The 14,872-nt window shown below is 38.9% G+C and overlaps 1 protein-coding gene across 1 annotated transcript; it reads right to left on the reverse strand.

Moving 5' to 3' along the window:
- Positions 1 to 359: 359 nt before the first annotated feature.
- On the reverse strand, positions 360 to 12,717 carry LOC307147426 (uncharacterized protein; the record flags this gene model as incomplete). The annotated part of the gene is made up of 7 exons (XM_079852159.1): positions 12,513 to 12,717; positions 12,071 to 12,280; positions 2,791 to 2,901; positions 1,557 to 2,317; positions 1,324 to 1,479; positions 660 to 743; positions 360 to 398 (listed from the first exon to the last, which is right to left on the reverse strand). Exons 1-7 carry the CDS (start codon positions 12,601 to 12,603, stop codon positions 360 to 362), a joined length of 1,452 nt encoding a protein of 483 aa, XP_079708285.1. The 5' UTR covers positions 12,604 to 12,717.
- Between the last annotated feature and the right edge of the window lie 2,155 nt (positions 12,718 to 14,872).

Below are 14,872 nucleotides of genomic sequence, written 5' to 3' on the forward strand. Positions count from 1 at the left end.
GGGTCTCCTACATCACACAGATGGAGCTGCGGCACAGGGACATGAAATTGGAACACTGTGGATTCATAATCAACCCTTCTTTCCCTGAAATAGGCGCAACTTCTGATGCACTTGTGCATTGTGCATGTTGCGGGAAAGGATGTGTGGAGATTAAATGCCCTTTTAAGCACCAGGACCATAACATTCTGCAGGCATGTACTGACATGGAGTTTTGTCTGCAGTTCACAGAAGGAAGGATGGAGTTGAAGCAGACCCATAAGTACTACAAAGGTACATAAGGTAATAAGGTACAAACTCAAATCTTCCGAGGTTCTGTGACTTTGTTGTTTGGACGACCAAAAGCCTTGCAACTGTACGTGTCATGCCTGACGAAGAACTTTGGAAGACACTTTTGCCAACTGCACAAAAATGTTTTTACAAGGTTGTCCTACCTGAGCTTGTAGCCTGTCACTACACTCAACCCCCACCCCCTGTGCCTTCAGCTGAGCTACCTGTGCCATCAGCCGATTCCCAGCCCACAAACAAACCCAAAAACCGAGCACAGAACACAGTGAGAAAAACATTGGCCACATTACATCCAGGTAAAACACCCAAGCACAAGGTTGTCCAACCAGCCCCTACCAGCCCCCCCCCCCCCCCCCCCCCTTCAGCAGACCTACCTGTGCCTCCAGCAGACCTACCTGTGCCTCCAGCAGACCTACCTGTGCCTCCAGCAGACCTACCTGTGCCTCCAGCAGACCTACCTGTGCCATTATTTGATTCATAGCCCACAGACAAAAACAAAAAACGAGCACGAAAAAACACAATCAAATTGGCCACACTGCAGCCAGGTAACACCCCCCAGACCAAAAGAAGGGCAAGTGAAAAGGCTGTGTTGTGGTGCATTTGCAGACAGCCTGAAGAGCTTGATGATATGGTTGCTTGCGATAATCAGAACTGTCCTATACAGTGGTTCCATTTAGGTTGCGTGGGACTCAGCAGCGCACCAGCCAGAGAAGAGTCATGGCAATGAGATGCTTGCACATGTCTGTGACTTATCACCCACAAAAAATCATTACATGCGAGAAGAGACATTACAAAATCTTTTGGAAAACAAAAAAACATTTACATATTAGATGTGAACATGGTGTATAATTTTAACACGACGGCTTCACAACAATACTTGGACACATAATGGTCAAAGCACAGCACACAACCAAAATTTTATCCAGCAAAGTCTTATCCTCCCCCTCACAAGGCACCACAAATCCCAGGCGTATTGTGTCATTTAATATGTTACTTAGAGCGCATACACCCTATCACTCGTTCCACGTGGATCCTGACATGAGCTAACTTCCTGGTCTCTTCCACATCTTTTGCATTAAGTTGGCTGTGGCCCCTGGTGAAGGCAGGTATTTTCAGTGTAGCACCCACAAGGGCAACACTTTCTTTAATATCAAATCCACGGTCCGCTAACACTAGGTCTCCAGGCGAGAGCTTCTGAAGAAAGCCACAGTTCTCTGTGATCTGCTTATCACTGGCACACCCCCCCCCCCACACACACACACACCCCCCACCCCCCACCCTTTGGAAATGAAAGAGATAGTACCTTGTGGTGTTATGCCAATGAGATATTTCATTGTGTGCCTGCTTTTGTAGTTTGAATATGTCTGTGCCTTTGCACGTAGATTTTGTGCCCTTTCAATGAAAAGCTCGAAGCAGTCAATAATAACAGTAACACGATTCCCAAATATCTCTACAAACTGATGTGGCATGCTAGCCTGTATACAATGTCGCTTTGGCCAGTACACCAAAGGGCTGAGGTGTGCATGCAGTACATTGATGGTCTCAATGAACAGATTGGAAGCGGTTTGTCGGCTAATGTCAAAGAGGTGTGCAACATGTTCGACAGGCAGATCAAGTCTTAAGCGCATAAGGGTCAGAAGGAGCATTTGAAAATAGGTGAGTTTTCTTTCTTTTGTTTTTGATTTTGGTAGATTGTGAATGACTTGCATCAGCACACCCATCAATAGACTGAAAGATGGAAGGCCAGTGTAGTACTTCACCTTTGAATCATTGTCTTTGAGAAAATTCTCATCCAGGGCCTTTTTGGAGAGCTCTCCCTTCAGTTTTCGATTCTCCTCCTGCAAGCGTATTATTTCTTTGAGTCTGAGGCCACACATGGTCCACTTCTGCTGTTCATCTGCATTCCCCATTGGAGCACCATCATCCCCTGATGTTTCAGTTTCCATATCTTCCTCTCTCCCTGCATTGTCTGGGGCTGGTGGTAGGGGCTGAGTCTCTTGTCCTTCCATCTCAGCCACAGGTGCAGAGTAGCCTGATTGTAATAACAATAAGAAGAATAAACTGTAAATCTCTGTACACTTGCCTGATGCCCAGGGCCCACTGTTTTCAAAACAGTGTAATCTGGATAAAAATTATCCCGATTTGAAAATTCCATGTTCTTGTATCTGTGATCAGGGACCAGTTCAAAAGTAATTCTTGATTCCACACATCAAGACACAGGATTTATCAATCTGGATCACTTTGATCAAAATTACACTTTTGAAGAACTGGGCCCATGGATGTGACTTTCACACCATACTTTTGTTACTGATAGCTGCTCCAAGTATTTCAAGACTGTTACATTAGCATGCCAAAAACCCTTCTAGAACGACTGGCCTTTGTGTCAGAAAAGCTACAACTCTGTGTGAAAGGTACTTACACTTAGGTTTAATCCTTTGTCTAGATAAAGAAACAACATTGGACATAAATATATTGAGTCTACTTGCGTCTGTTACCAATATTTACCTGGGAACAAATGTGCTGCTTCATTCAACTCAGTCTCATGACCGGTGTGGACAGTGCCCGGCGATGGGGGTGGATTCACGGGACCTTCTATCTCAGTTGCAGGTGTAGTGTCTGATAGTAACAATAAAAAGAAATTGTGTCATATCACAACCTCTATTCCTAAGGAATCCAGATAGCTATACACGGGGCAACATACGGTACACTACCGTTCAAAAGTTTGGGGTCAGTACGATTTTTTAATGTTTTTAAAAGAAGTCTCTTCTGCTCACCAAGACTGCATTTATTTGATTAAAAAAAAAAGTAATTTTGTGAAATATTATTCTAATGTAAGACTGAAAATACTGGTCTATGGGACAAAATGGCCCTGCTGGCTAATTAACATTCGACCTCCCATATACAGCCTTTCTTCCTCTCAGAAACAAAGAACTCACACAAGAACATGGTTTAATGTGAATGTTTATCATTGACTTTTATGCTTTTGGTGTCATCTGAAATGTCTCAAAGTAAGTGGTACAGATATCTCATATCCAGATAGATAAAATAAAAGGAAATAAGGTTTATAGAAGTTTAGAGAAAACTGGTTTAGAGATAAGGCCAGATAAGGCAACCCCCCTTCTGTGGGATAGAAGCCATTTGAGGGTGGTGTCGCCCATCCCCCATATCACCTGGTCAAAGGAGGATAAAGGAAGGTGTGCTCGGGCTCTCGGGCTCTTCTTGGCTGGGTACGCATGGAGTAGGTGGTCTCTCTCTCTCTCTCTCTCTCTCTCTCTCTCTCTCTCTCTCTCTCTCTCTCTCTCTCTCTCAGGTCAAGCTAGGTAAGACTGTTTGGTGTAACCAATGTATAACCATGTTTTAGATATTTGAATTGATTGTGGAATTGATCTCTGATATCTGAAATATTAAATTGCTACAATGTGATTATTCCAACTGATTTTGACATTGTTCATTTAATGGTTAAAAGGAATTAAACATTTGCTCACTTTTAGTGAGGCACAGATATTATTAAAACCTTTCATTTATGGAGTCAGATGAATTAACGAGTAAATACATATGATTAATGTATTACAAATCTAACCAACCAATACTTTGCATGAGTGAGGACAGAACACGTGAAACCTTCCCCGTGTATTGGCGAACCGGCACTTGGACCAATATAGCGGGCCCTACAAAATGGTGACCTCGACGTGATCTCAAAACAGATCAAAAAGATCACGAGAAACGTCCTTTCTAGCAAGTATTTGGGATTGTAAAATCAGCACGAGGTTTGAACATCTTCTCTTTCTTCCGCCGCTATGGTAAGTAAACTTTTTCTGCCCTTTATAGAAGTGTTGAAGAAATGTTTGCATTGTTTACGGGTCGGAAGTAAAGCCCTTTGTTTAGAAGCGTGATGCGGCAGCCAGATGAAGAATGAAAAACCTTGTGTATTAGATTTTAAAGATCTCCTCGTTTTGCCTAAGCAACAAGAAACAAAACCTAAAGTGAGAATAACATCTTCCAAATAATTAATAACTCGATGAAGAGCTGAAAAAGTAAAGCCTAAAAGTTTTAAAATCAGCTGCATGTTTTCCACCCATTGTTGTAGTGGCTTTGTTTAAACACTAGCAACACGTGATGAGAATGAGCAAACAACAGAAAGAAAAATCTAAGTTTGTAAACGATCGGAAAACACGTGATTTTATAAATAAAAGGGCAGATCGATGCATTGTTTAGGAAAAGAAAATTTTGTGAAAACAGGATGATATGATTTACAAGCTAAAAACGCTCAAGGTTAATGCTAAATGCTATTGTCAATGCTAAGCCATGCTGCGCCCAAGGCTAATGCTAAATGCTATTGTCCATGTTGCTTTCAAAACGCTCAAGGCTAACTTTAATGCTAAATGCTAAAGCCATGCTGCGCCCAAAACGTTTAACCCTTGTTTTGTGTCACTGGCTGACTGGGAGGGAAAGTCTCCATTTGCATGAATTGTATGAAACAGAGATTAGAAGTATCAGAATAATCTAAGTAGTCCCATTATTGTGAAATCATGTGTACTGATCATGTCCTGTTTACATTATGGGCTGAAAAGGTTGAGCCTACACTGTACAACTTATCATGGATGCTATTGACAATGAAATTTTCACTTGGTGGAGAACAGTGGGCAGTAAGCAGAAGAAATCAAATCATGGTGAAATAATTGAGGCTTTAAACTTCATAAGTTATAAACGGCTAAATGAGTTAACAAAATTTCTATCTTCGCTTATGGATGCTAAATGTGAAGAAGTGCATTCTAAAAATGCAGAGGCACAAAAGTCTGAGGAAAAGATTCAAGATCTTCAAACACAGCTAGATAAATTACTAGCTGAGCTGTTAGCCCTGACTGAAAAGTGTAAAAATCACAAAGAGACCATTGCAGATCTCAAGGCTTTGCTAAATGCTAAAAGCAAGTCTCCCAAAAAGCTTAACAGCGATTGGGCTAAAAATGTACACTTCTTAGATGAGGCAGCCTGCTCTAATAATCTCGTATCTTTTCAGGCAGATGAAGCATGTGATAAAGTTATGAAAAGAGTGCCTGTTTCTGCCCTTAAGGTGATACGACACCCAAACGGCACAGAGTCAACCATTCGGCGTCCTTTAACAGTAACTGAATGTAGCTTGTTTAAAGGAGAACTCCGGTCAATTTTAACATTGAGCTAATTTTATGGTCAATTTGGAGTGCTGTCAGTACAGAGAACAACAACAAAAATCGGTGTTGCCTACACCGTGTTATCCTCTTTTTAAAATTTGCACCCTGTTGACTTCAATGGGGCAAGTTTTAAACCTGCTTTTAGCCTCTTAACATCCTTGATGTGTCATTACAAGTGGACAGGTCATGTGAGTGATTCCTTCGGAGTGAACGCGGGTCAATCTGACTGCAGTAGATGTGAAAGATATGAATAAAAATGATGTTTATTCAGCCAGCGCACATACCTGTATTTTCTTCCTGTTTTCGGTCGAAGGCCACAGTAATCGATTGTCGAGTTCACGCGCATAGGTTTAGTAGCCTACCTATGATCACGCATGTGAACTCGACAATCGACTACTGTTTTATTGTAATGACACATCAAGGATGTTAAGAGGCTAAAAGCAGGTTTAAAACTTGCCCCATTGAAGTCAACAGGGTGCAAATTTTAAAAAGAGGATAACACGGTGTAGACAACACCGATTTTTGTCGTTGTTCTCTGTACTGGTAGCACTCCAAATTTACAAAAAAATGAGCTAAATGTTAAAATTGACCGGAGTTCTCCTTTAAAGCAGAGATCAGACCATTCCCTTTGAAAGGGCCATTCGAACCATGGTGGAGACGCATTGTTAGTCTAAAACATGCATTTCAGCTCGAACCAAAAGATATTTGGCAAATTGTTATCAGCTCAATTCCAGATGTTCTGATCTATAAGATACCACAGGTTTTGATGACAGGCACCATTGTACAGTCAATGCATCAAAATGAGCCTGAGAGCGAAATCTTGAATAGACTAAAACAATGCCTTCGCGAGCTGCGTGGTTGTAGTCCTGTTGGATGGGAATTGATTTTCAATCGGAAACAGAGTACTGAAGAATCATTTGAGACATATGCAGAAAATATGTTTGAACTTTTTGAGGAATATTCTGGAATTGAAGGTGTTAACCACAACAATGTAATTCTCCTTGAATTCCTGCTTACAAATGCAGGGCCGCGTGTACAGCAATCACTCATGTATGGTGCTTCTCCAGCACAAAATACATTTGAAGGTATTGTTAGCTGGGCAACAAGAATTGAGTCACGGAAACAAATGCATGGTGAGGTAGCTGTGTTAGAATGTCATGAAAATCCTCCATCTGCAGGAGAATTCAGAAAGCCACACTGTGGCAAACTGAACAGATTCTGTAATTCCTGTCACAAAACAGGCCATACAGAGGAAAAGTGTTGGTCACTAGGCAGAGGCAGACCTCCACCCTATTTCATAAAACGCAGACAATCACAATCTAATGACAAAAAACAGCACTCTGCAAGTAACCAAAGCTCAAATGCATCTAAAACTCTTACTGACCTAACAACTTTGGACGCTCAAGGCCTTCAGCTATTAGCGTCATTTGCTAGTCGGGTAGCAGCCCAATAGCAAATAGCTTAATAGTTTTACATCTAAATTCATTGAACCTGTCTGCATTTTCAAAATTTGAAATTGTGCTTAACACATCGTGCACATAGAACACAATTTGGTTGTTTGTGCTACAGCATGCACATAGGCTAATTTAAAATTTATTGTTCAAACACAGGATTGCTTTACTGTAAGTGTATTTGAAACACTTAAGCAAAGGTGATATAGATGTTGTATTCTATTGCTTTGCTGTGAGTGTATTTGGAACACTTAGGTAAAGGTTGTAGATGTTGTATTCTAGGCCAGTATCCTGTGTAAACTGAATTAAACACGTGTGTCTATGCGGAATTTGGTGGCTATAATGTGATTCACAATGAATTTGAAAATCAGAAACTGCGAACGCATCTGATTAATCCAGAAACAAAAACCTTTTCATATTTAAGGCTTCAGAGAACAAAATTTTGTCACGTTTGAACTCATTCTGGATTGCTCTGCAATTATTTTTCCCAAATAGATTACCGGATTCGTATATTTCCACAAGTTTGCGCCAGACATTAGTGACGACTAATACTGGATATCAGATTCAAGTGTACTTGAATGAGGGGGGCGAGTTATTTCCATTCAGAATCAGCAAATGTTGTTTGATCAACCTGGATTCGGGTGCGTTCCATAACCTCTGTTCTAATTTAATGTTCTTTTAGATAAGTGTACGTGGATATACCACGAGCTTGACTAAACCAAAGCCATTTTAAGAAAAGTAAGTTGATCGGCTAACGTCTTTTAATGGTGGTCATGACCTCTACTAATTTAAACGATTGAATTAAGTTCCTGAGGTGGCATTCAAGGGGGCTATTTAAGTGTCTGTTATTTTGTACGTGTGAATACGGCAAATATCAGATATTTAGCCAATTACCTCTGTTTTGATAAGTCAGACTGGCGAGGTTGTGTCGTGCATCCTTAGGAGAAGGACTGCAAAGCGATATAGTTTCCTTATCTATAAACGGAAAATATAAAGCAAGAGTAAATAGAAGAATCAAACATTATAATGGCCATTTAAAAAGACTAAATGAGAAGAAAAGGTATTTGAAACCTAGCAAAGAGAAAAGAGAAACAGCCAATGTACATCTTATCAGTCCTGAGCCAAAAGCCATTTCATATTCAAATGTATTGACATGAGAACAAGCAGAGATTTGACCATGCGTTAAGTTGTTCCAGAGATTCTTCAGAGACCGAAAACAATATAATTTGACTTGTATTGTTAAAGAATATAATTATATTATAACTTGAATTATAATAAACATTATATTACACTCGCCGAGCAGGATAATAATTGGAGAAGTGTGACTTTCGTCATTAAAATTTAATTTCTGAAACAGAATTTCATTTGTGTGCTACCCAGTGCCAAAAAAGGGGAGGGGTATGCCTTTATTTTTCACCGTTAGAAAACACGGCTAGAATTGTGGCACAGGTAATAGCAAACCAAATTGTGCAACAACTAAAATGTAATCTAATCAAAGAAGTAAATTTACGAGGAGGGTGTGAAATGCTAAACAGAAGACAGAAGTACCACAGTTTTTGGCTGTAATGAGAGAAAGCAATGAGCATTGCACATGCAGCGGCCTGAAGGCTGAACTGAAAAAGCAGCTTCAGGTGTCACAACACACTGAAACAACAGCAACAATTCAGACGTGGTCAATGAAACTCGGTTTCATGTGACATCTGGAATTAAAATTGCTACTGACATGATAATGGAACAAGTAAAAGAATTCTACACGTCTGAATTTAATGCTTTTGAAATATTGGAATTATCTGTGGTTCGCTCTCCTCTGTTTTCTGTCTCAGGCTTACTTCTGCAAAATCCTCGAAGGACAGATGCCAGGAGGGGCAGGAGCCCACCTGGAGCAAATCCAGGACAGCGGAATTGTTAGAACATAACCTGAGACTCGGGAGATGGGTGAAAAGACATTATAAAAGGCCTTTTCACACATCACACTATTACTGCATAAATATGGCCTCCCAGTTTAGAACTGGATCGAAATTTGCAACACAATTGTTATAGATTAGATTCCACCCATCTCCTAGACATGAACACTGAACACACACCTCCATCACTATACCCTCACAACTGAACACTACACATCATACGAAGATGTGTCATCTTCACACAAACAGATCCAGATAGCTTCACACACATAAGATGGTCACGATAGTCTAAAAGAGACACACATAGCATACTATTCACAAGACTGCCAACTCATGGGAAAACACTGAAATATACATATGAATGGCTACAGTCACAAGTCAATGATGCGAATTATAAAGCAGAGACAGACCTGCTATCAAAATTCAAAATGTTCAAACTTTCTGATTGTTATTGGGGTGATTGGAAGATCAGAGGGCCTCTGATTTCTCAGACATACCACTAATAACAGAAACAAAAAAAAAACAGTCAGATCTGAAGTGCGAGCACTTCAATCAATTACAAAATTTACAATTCAACTCTGTCATCGACTGTGACTTAGCCAGATCAATACACACACACTTTCAAACACACTCTCCCACAAACACTCTCTGTCACAGACAAAGATAAATACACACACACACACTCTCGCACACAAAAACACACTCTGACATTCTAAAAAAAACACTCTCATACAAACACACAAAACCATTGATCTGAAACTTATTTTGATTTTAATTTCTGAAACTTATTTTGATTTCCTTTGAGTAATTCAGACAAACATTTCTGAAACTTATTTTGATTTCTGCATATTTGTATATTGTCCATTTTACTCGCAAGTCGCAACAATGTTTTTGGACATCAATTCAATTGAATCTCTATGTTTGGTTACACCAAAATTTTGCTGACACTCTTCATGAAATGTTGTTTTAACCTAGCACTGGTTGTTTTGTTAGAATGTCATTTATTTAAATGTTTCTAAGAACAGGGTAAGAGCTTGTAAGATCTTCCTTTGTCCTTCCTTGACCCTCTATAGGAGTACTATTGGCATGGTAATTAAAAATCAGGTAATTAATGAGACCAAATGTACCACTCACAATTGCTGACATGAACATGGTATTTTACATTGAACATGACATGATTTTGCTTTATTGCATTATGCGTTCCTATGCAGTTCCTTACGACTGTAAGTTCATATGTGCTCAATCGTGAAGCAGACATTTAAGATGCTTTTCAGATGCCTCACACAAAAGCCGTGTGGACCAAAGGAGAACCCCTTCATCCACTGAGATCTGCCCAGACCACCGTACCGCTGGAGATGACAGGGTTGGTCAAGAAGGATCAGATCATCATCGTGGAGAAGGTGCCAGGGAAGTGGAAGTTTCTCCATGAAGGAATGACACGTCAACTGATAAAGTCACAAAAGGTCCAGATTGACTCTATGAACTTTGCTCACGTCACAGGATTACAGGAAGAGAACCTAAATGCATTCATCCACCTGCTGGACTCAAGCTATACACCTGATGAGAACAGGTGTTCTGCAGGTGAACACAGACCACTGAGCTTCTACCGATGCCAACATTGCAAAGACAATTTTTGTGCTACATCTTCAAGGATTATAACAAACGTCTTACTGTGACCCCGTAAGTGTTCATCAGAATGTGACCCACGGGATCAAGGAGGGAATCTGTAAGACTGAAAATACTGGTCTATGGGACAAAATGGCCCTGCTGGCTAATTAACATTCGACCTCCCCATATACAGCCTTTCTTCCTCTCAGAAACAAAGAACTCACACAAGAACATGGTTTAATGTGAATGTTTATCGTTGACTTTTATGCTTTTGGTGTCATCTGAAATGTCTCAAAGTGAGTGTTACAGATATCTCATATCCAGATAGATAAAATAAAAGGAAATAAGGTTTATAGAAGTTTAGAGAAAACTGGTTTAGAGATAAGGCCAGATAAGGCAACCCCCCTTCTGTGGGATAGAAGCCATTTGAGGGTGGTGTCCCCCATCCCCCATATCACCTGGTCAAAGGAGGATAAAGGAAGGTGTGCTCGGGCTCTCGGGCTCTTCTTGGCTGGGTACGCATGAAGTAGGTGGTCTTTCTCTCTCCCTCTCTCTGTCCCTCTCTCTCTCTCTCTCTCTCTGGTCAAGCTGGGTAAGACTATTTGGTGTAACCAATATATAACCATGTTCTAGATATTTGAATTGATTGTGGAATTGATCTCTGATATCTGAAATATTAAATTGCTACAATGTGATTATTCCAACTGATTTTGACATTGTTCATTTAATGGTTAAAAGGAATAGTCAAACATCTGCTCACTTTTAGTGAGGCACAGATATTATTAAAACCTTTCATTTATGGAGTCAGATGAATTAATGGGTAAATACATATGATTAATGTATTACAAATCTAACCAACCAATACTTTGCATGAGTGAGGACAGAACACGTGAAACCTTCCCCGTGTATTGGCGAACCGGCACTTGGACCAATATAGCGGGCCCTACACTAATGTAGATCAGCGGTTTTCTATGTCAGTAGAAATCACTCTAACATGATGATTTGATGCTCAAGAAACATTTATGATTATTATCAATGTTGAAAACAGTTATTTACATTTTTATTTCATGATGCTATGATGAATAGAAAGTTCAAAAGAACAGCATTTATTTAAAATACAATATTTTCTAACATTATAAATGTCTTTACTGTAACTTTTGATCAGTTTAACTCATCCTTGAAATTAAAATTCTTACTGACCCCAAACTTTTGAACGGTAGTGTTTAATGTTACAAAAGCTTTAGATTTCAGATAAATGCTGTTCTTTTGAACTTCCTATTCATCATAGCATCATAAAATAAAAAAATGTAAATAACTGTTTTCAACATTGATAATAATCATAAATGTTTCTTGAGCATCAAATCATCATATTAGAATGATTTCTGAAGGATCATGTGACACTGAAGACTGGAGTAATGATGCTGAAAATTCAGCTTTGATCACAGGAATAAATTACACTATATATACACTACTATATATTCACATAGAAAACAGTCGTTTCAAATTTGAATAATATTTCACATTATTACTGTTTTTGTTTGTATTTTTAATCAAATGAATGCAGCCTTGGTGAGCAGAAGAGACTTCTTTTAAAACATTAAAAATCTTACTGACCCCAAACTTGTGAACGGTAGTGTAATATTTTACTATTTACCTGGGTATAAAGGTGCTGCATTATCCAAATCAGCCTCAGGACCAGTGTTGTCAGTGCCTAGCGATGGGGATTGCTGTTGTTGTGACCTCGTCGCTCTTCTCCTAAACTGCTTGAACCGGTCTGTGTTCGTAGCTTTGACCTCAGTATGGCCGATATACAGAGAAGGGGCCCAGTCAGGATCACACTCCAACATTTCATAGGCAGGTTTGCCTGCAAACACAGTCACCAAATAAATTGCTATGTAGCCTAGATGTACAACATTTAAAACTGATTAACGTTACGCTTTAGTACATTGGTAACTTAAGCTAATTTTCTAGCAATTTCATGCTAGTTAACAGTTAACATTGGCCTAACGTCAAATCTAATGGTCTGGTTAAGGCAAACAAAACACGCTGGTTATTTGCCCACAACATAACATTTACAGAGAGTAATTGTAACTTACCTTTGTGAAAATGCTTTGAACACACCATCATGTGTGGTGGAGTGTTATCGAAGGTAATCTTGGGCCTCCTTACTGCTGCTATCCATGCCATTCGTCGCCTTTTTGTCACCTCTGAAACATGGCTTGTACTATTATTTTTCCACGCTGGAAAACGATAAAAGGATATTCCGTTCTTAAGCTTTATGCCACTTCCATCATGAGAACGACTGTTGCAGTTTACCACACCCCAGATAGACGGCATCTTGAGTACAGCGTTCTTCCCTCCATGCACTGAAATCTGGCGCCTTTTGTGCCGCGGATTCCCAAAATGCTTTGCGTTCACCATTGGGAATACGTCATGATGACGACACATTAGCGATCTCTATTGAAGACATTCTTTAATTTTTTTGTCCGTTGTGAAAAATTATCTAAAATTCACTCTTTGGGTGATTTACTTATTAAAATGCCTAAATATCTAACAGAACTTTTGACCTCAATACCTTCTATATGACCTTTTTCAAGACTGTGAATTGGTATAATTTCACTTTTATTTCGATTAACAGTGAGACCAGAAGCATTAGAAAAAGTTTTTAAAGCTTACAAAATAACAGTTATATAACATTTATATATAACACAATAACATTTTTCATCTTTTAAAAACAGACAGGGGTCATCCGCCAGTTGACTAATTAGAAAAGTGTGTTCAGCTACAACAATACCCTGAACATCTACACAGCGAGTAATAAAACTATTAAGAACCTCTGTGACTAATAAAAACAAAAATGGTGAAAAAGAACACCCTTGTCTGATGCCCCTGCTAATCGTAAACCGGGGAGAAACACCATTCACCAAAGATACATTGCTGTTAATATTTTTGTAAAAAGTCTGAACTATTCTGATAAAGGAAGAGCCAAAACCAAATTTGCGCAAAGATTCAAACATAAACTCCTGCTCGACCGTGTCAAAGGCCTTATAGAAGTCTAAAAATAAAATGATTGCACCATCGTTGATCAATTCATTATAATCTAAAATATCTAAAACAAGCCGAATGTTATTTGCTATATGCCTACCTTTCATAAAGCCAGATTGGGAAACTGAGACAATTTCTTCTAAGCATGGTTTCAATCTATTTGCATAAAGGGAAGCTAACAATTTATAATCAGAATTAAGTAAAGTAATTGGGCGCCAGTTATCTAAATATGAAGAATCTTTGTTAGGCTTTGGGATTAAAGTGATCAAGCCCTGCTTCATGGACTCAGTTAATTCACCTTTCTTTATACAGTCTTTAAAGCTTCCAAAACAAGCTTTTTTATGTCTTGCCAAAAGGTCCTATAAAATTCAAAAGGCAGTCCATCTGGGCCAGGGCTTTTATTGAGGGGGGCTTTCTGGATAATCATATCCAACTCTTCCATAGTCAAGTCCATCTCACAAGACGACAGATTTCCATCACTTATAATAGGTGTGAATGCTTGAACCCTCTCAAAATAACTATCAGCAAACTGAGGTTTAAATGAAGAAGAATAAAGCTGTGAATAAAAATTGGAAACAAAATTAGAAACTCTAGCTTCATCTGTGACCAAATTGCCCTCAATATTTAGAGAAAATATTTTCTTAGATTTCCCTCTTTTCTTTTCTGAATTAAAAAAATTTGCTGAATTTTTTTCTCCGAATTCTAGCCACTTTACTCTGGACCTAATAAAGGCACCCGTAGCCTTTTCTGCATAAAAGTGATTTAATTCTTCTTTAAGATTGTGCAGTTTTACTTTATCATCTTCACTTGTCTGTTGCTTGCCTAAAATTTGATTAATTTCACTTAATATAGAGGTATACTTTAAAGATTTTGCCTTCGCTAACTGTTTACTATATCGAATAGAGAATTTTCTACACTCGTATTTAAACATTTCCCAATTAGAAGATATTGAAACACCAGGTTTTGCTTTAAATTCTTCAATCATGCTCTTAATACCTAAACAATAAGAGGGAATCTGAAGTAGAGAACAATTTAGTTTCCAATATCCAGGGTTTCTGTTACAACCAGTACCAGAATCAGATAAAATAAGATCGATAAAAGTGTGAGGGGAGCAGGACAGATACTACTGGACTTAATAAACGAAGATATAAAGTCTGATGTAAGCCAGTAATCTATACGCGATTTTCTCGAGAGATCTTTACTAAACCAAGTATATGAACAATCTGTATCATGTATAAACCTGTAAGCATCCAAAAGAGAAAGGTTACTACAAAAATCATTAATAATAGTGTTACATTTGCATGACTCTCGTTTTGGGGGAAATCTATCCAGACATAGGTCAGGAGCTTCATTAAAATCTCCTCCAACTATTACTGCAGCAGATGGATATTTACCTTTTAAATCAAGAATT

This window comes from Squalius cephalus, assembly GCF_949319135.1.
Source record: "Squalius cephalus genome assembly, chromosome: 19".
In the NCBI taxonomy this organism is placed as follows: Eukaryota; Metazoa; Chordata; class Actinopteri; order Cypriniformes; family Leuciscidae; genus Squalius; species Squalius cephalus.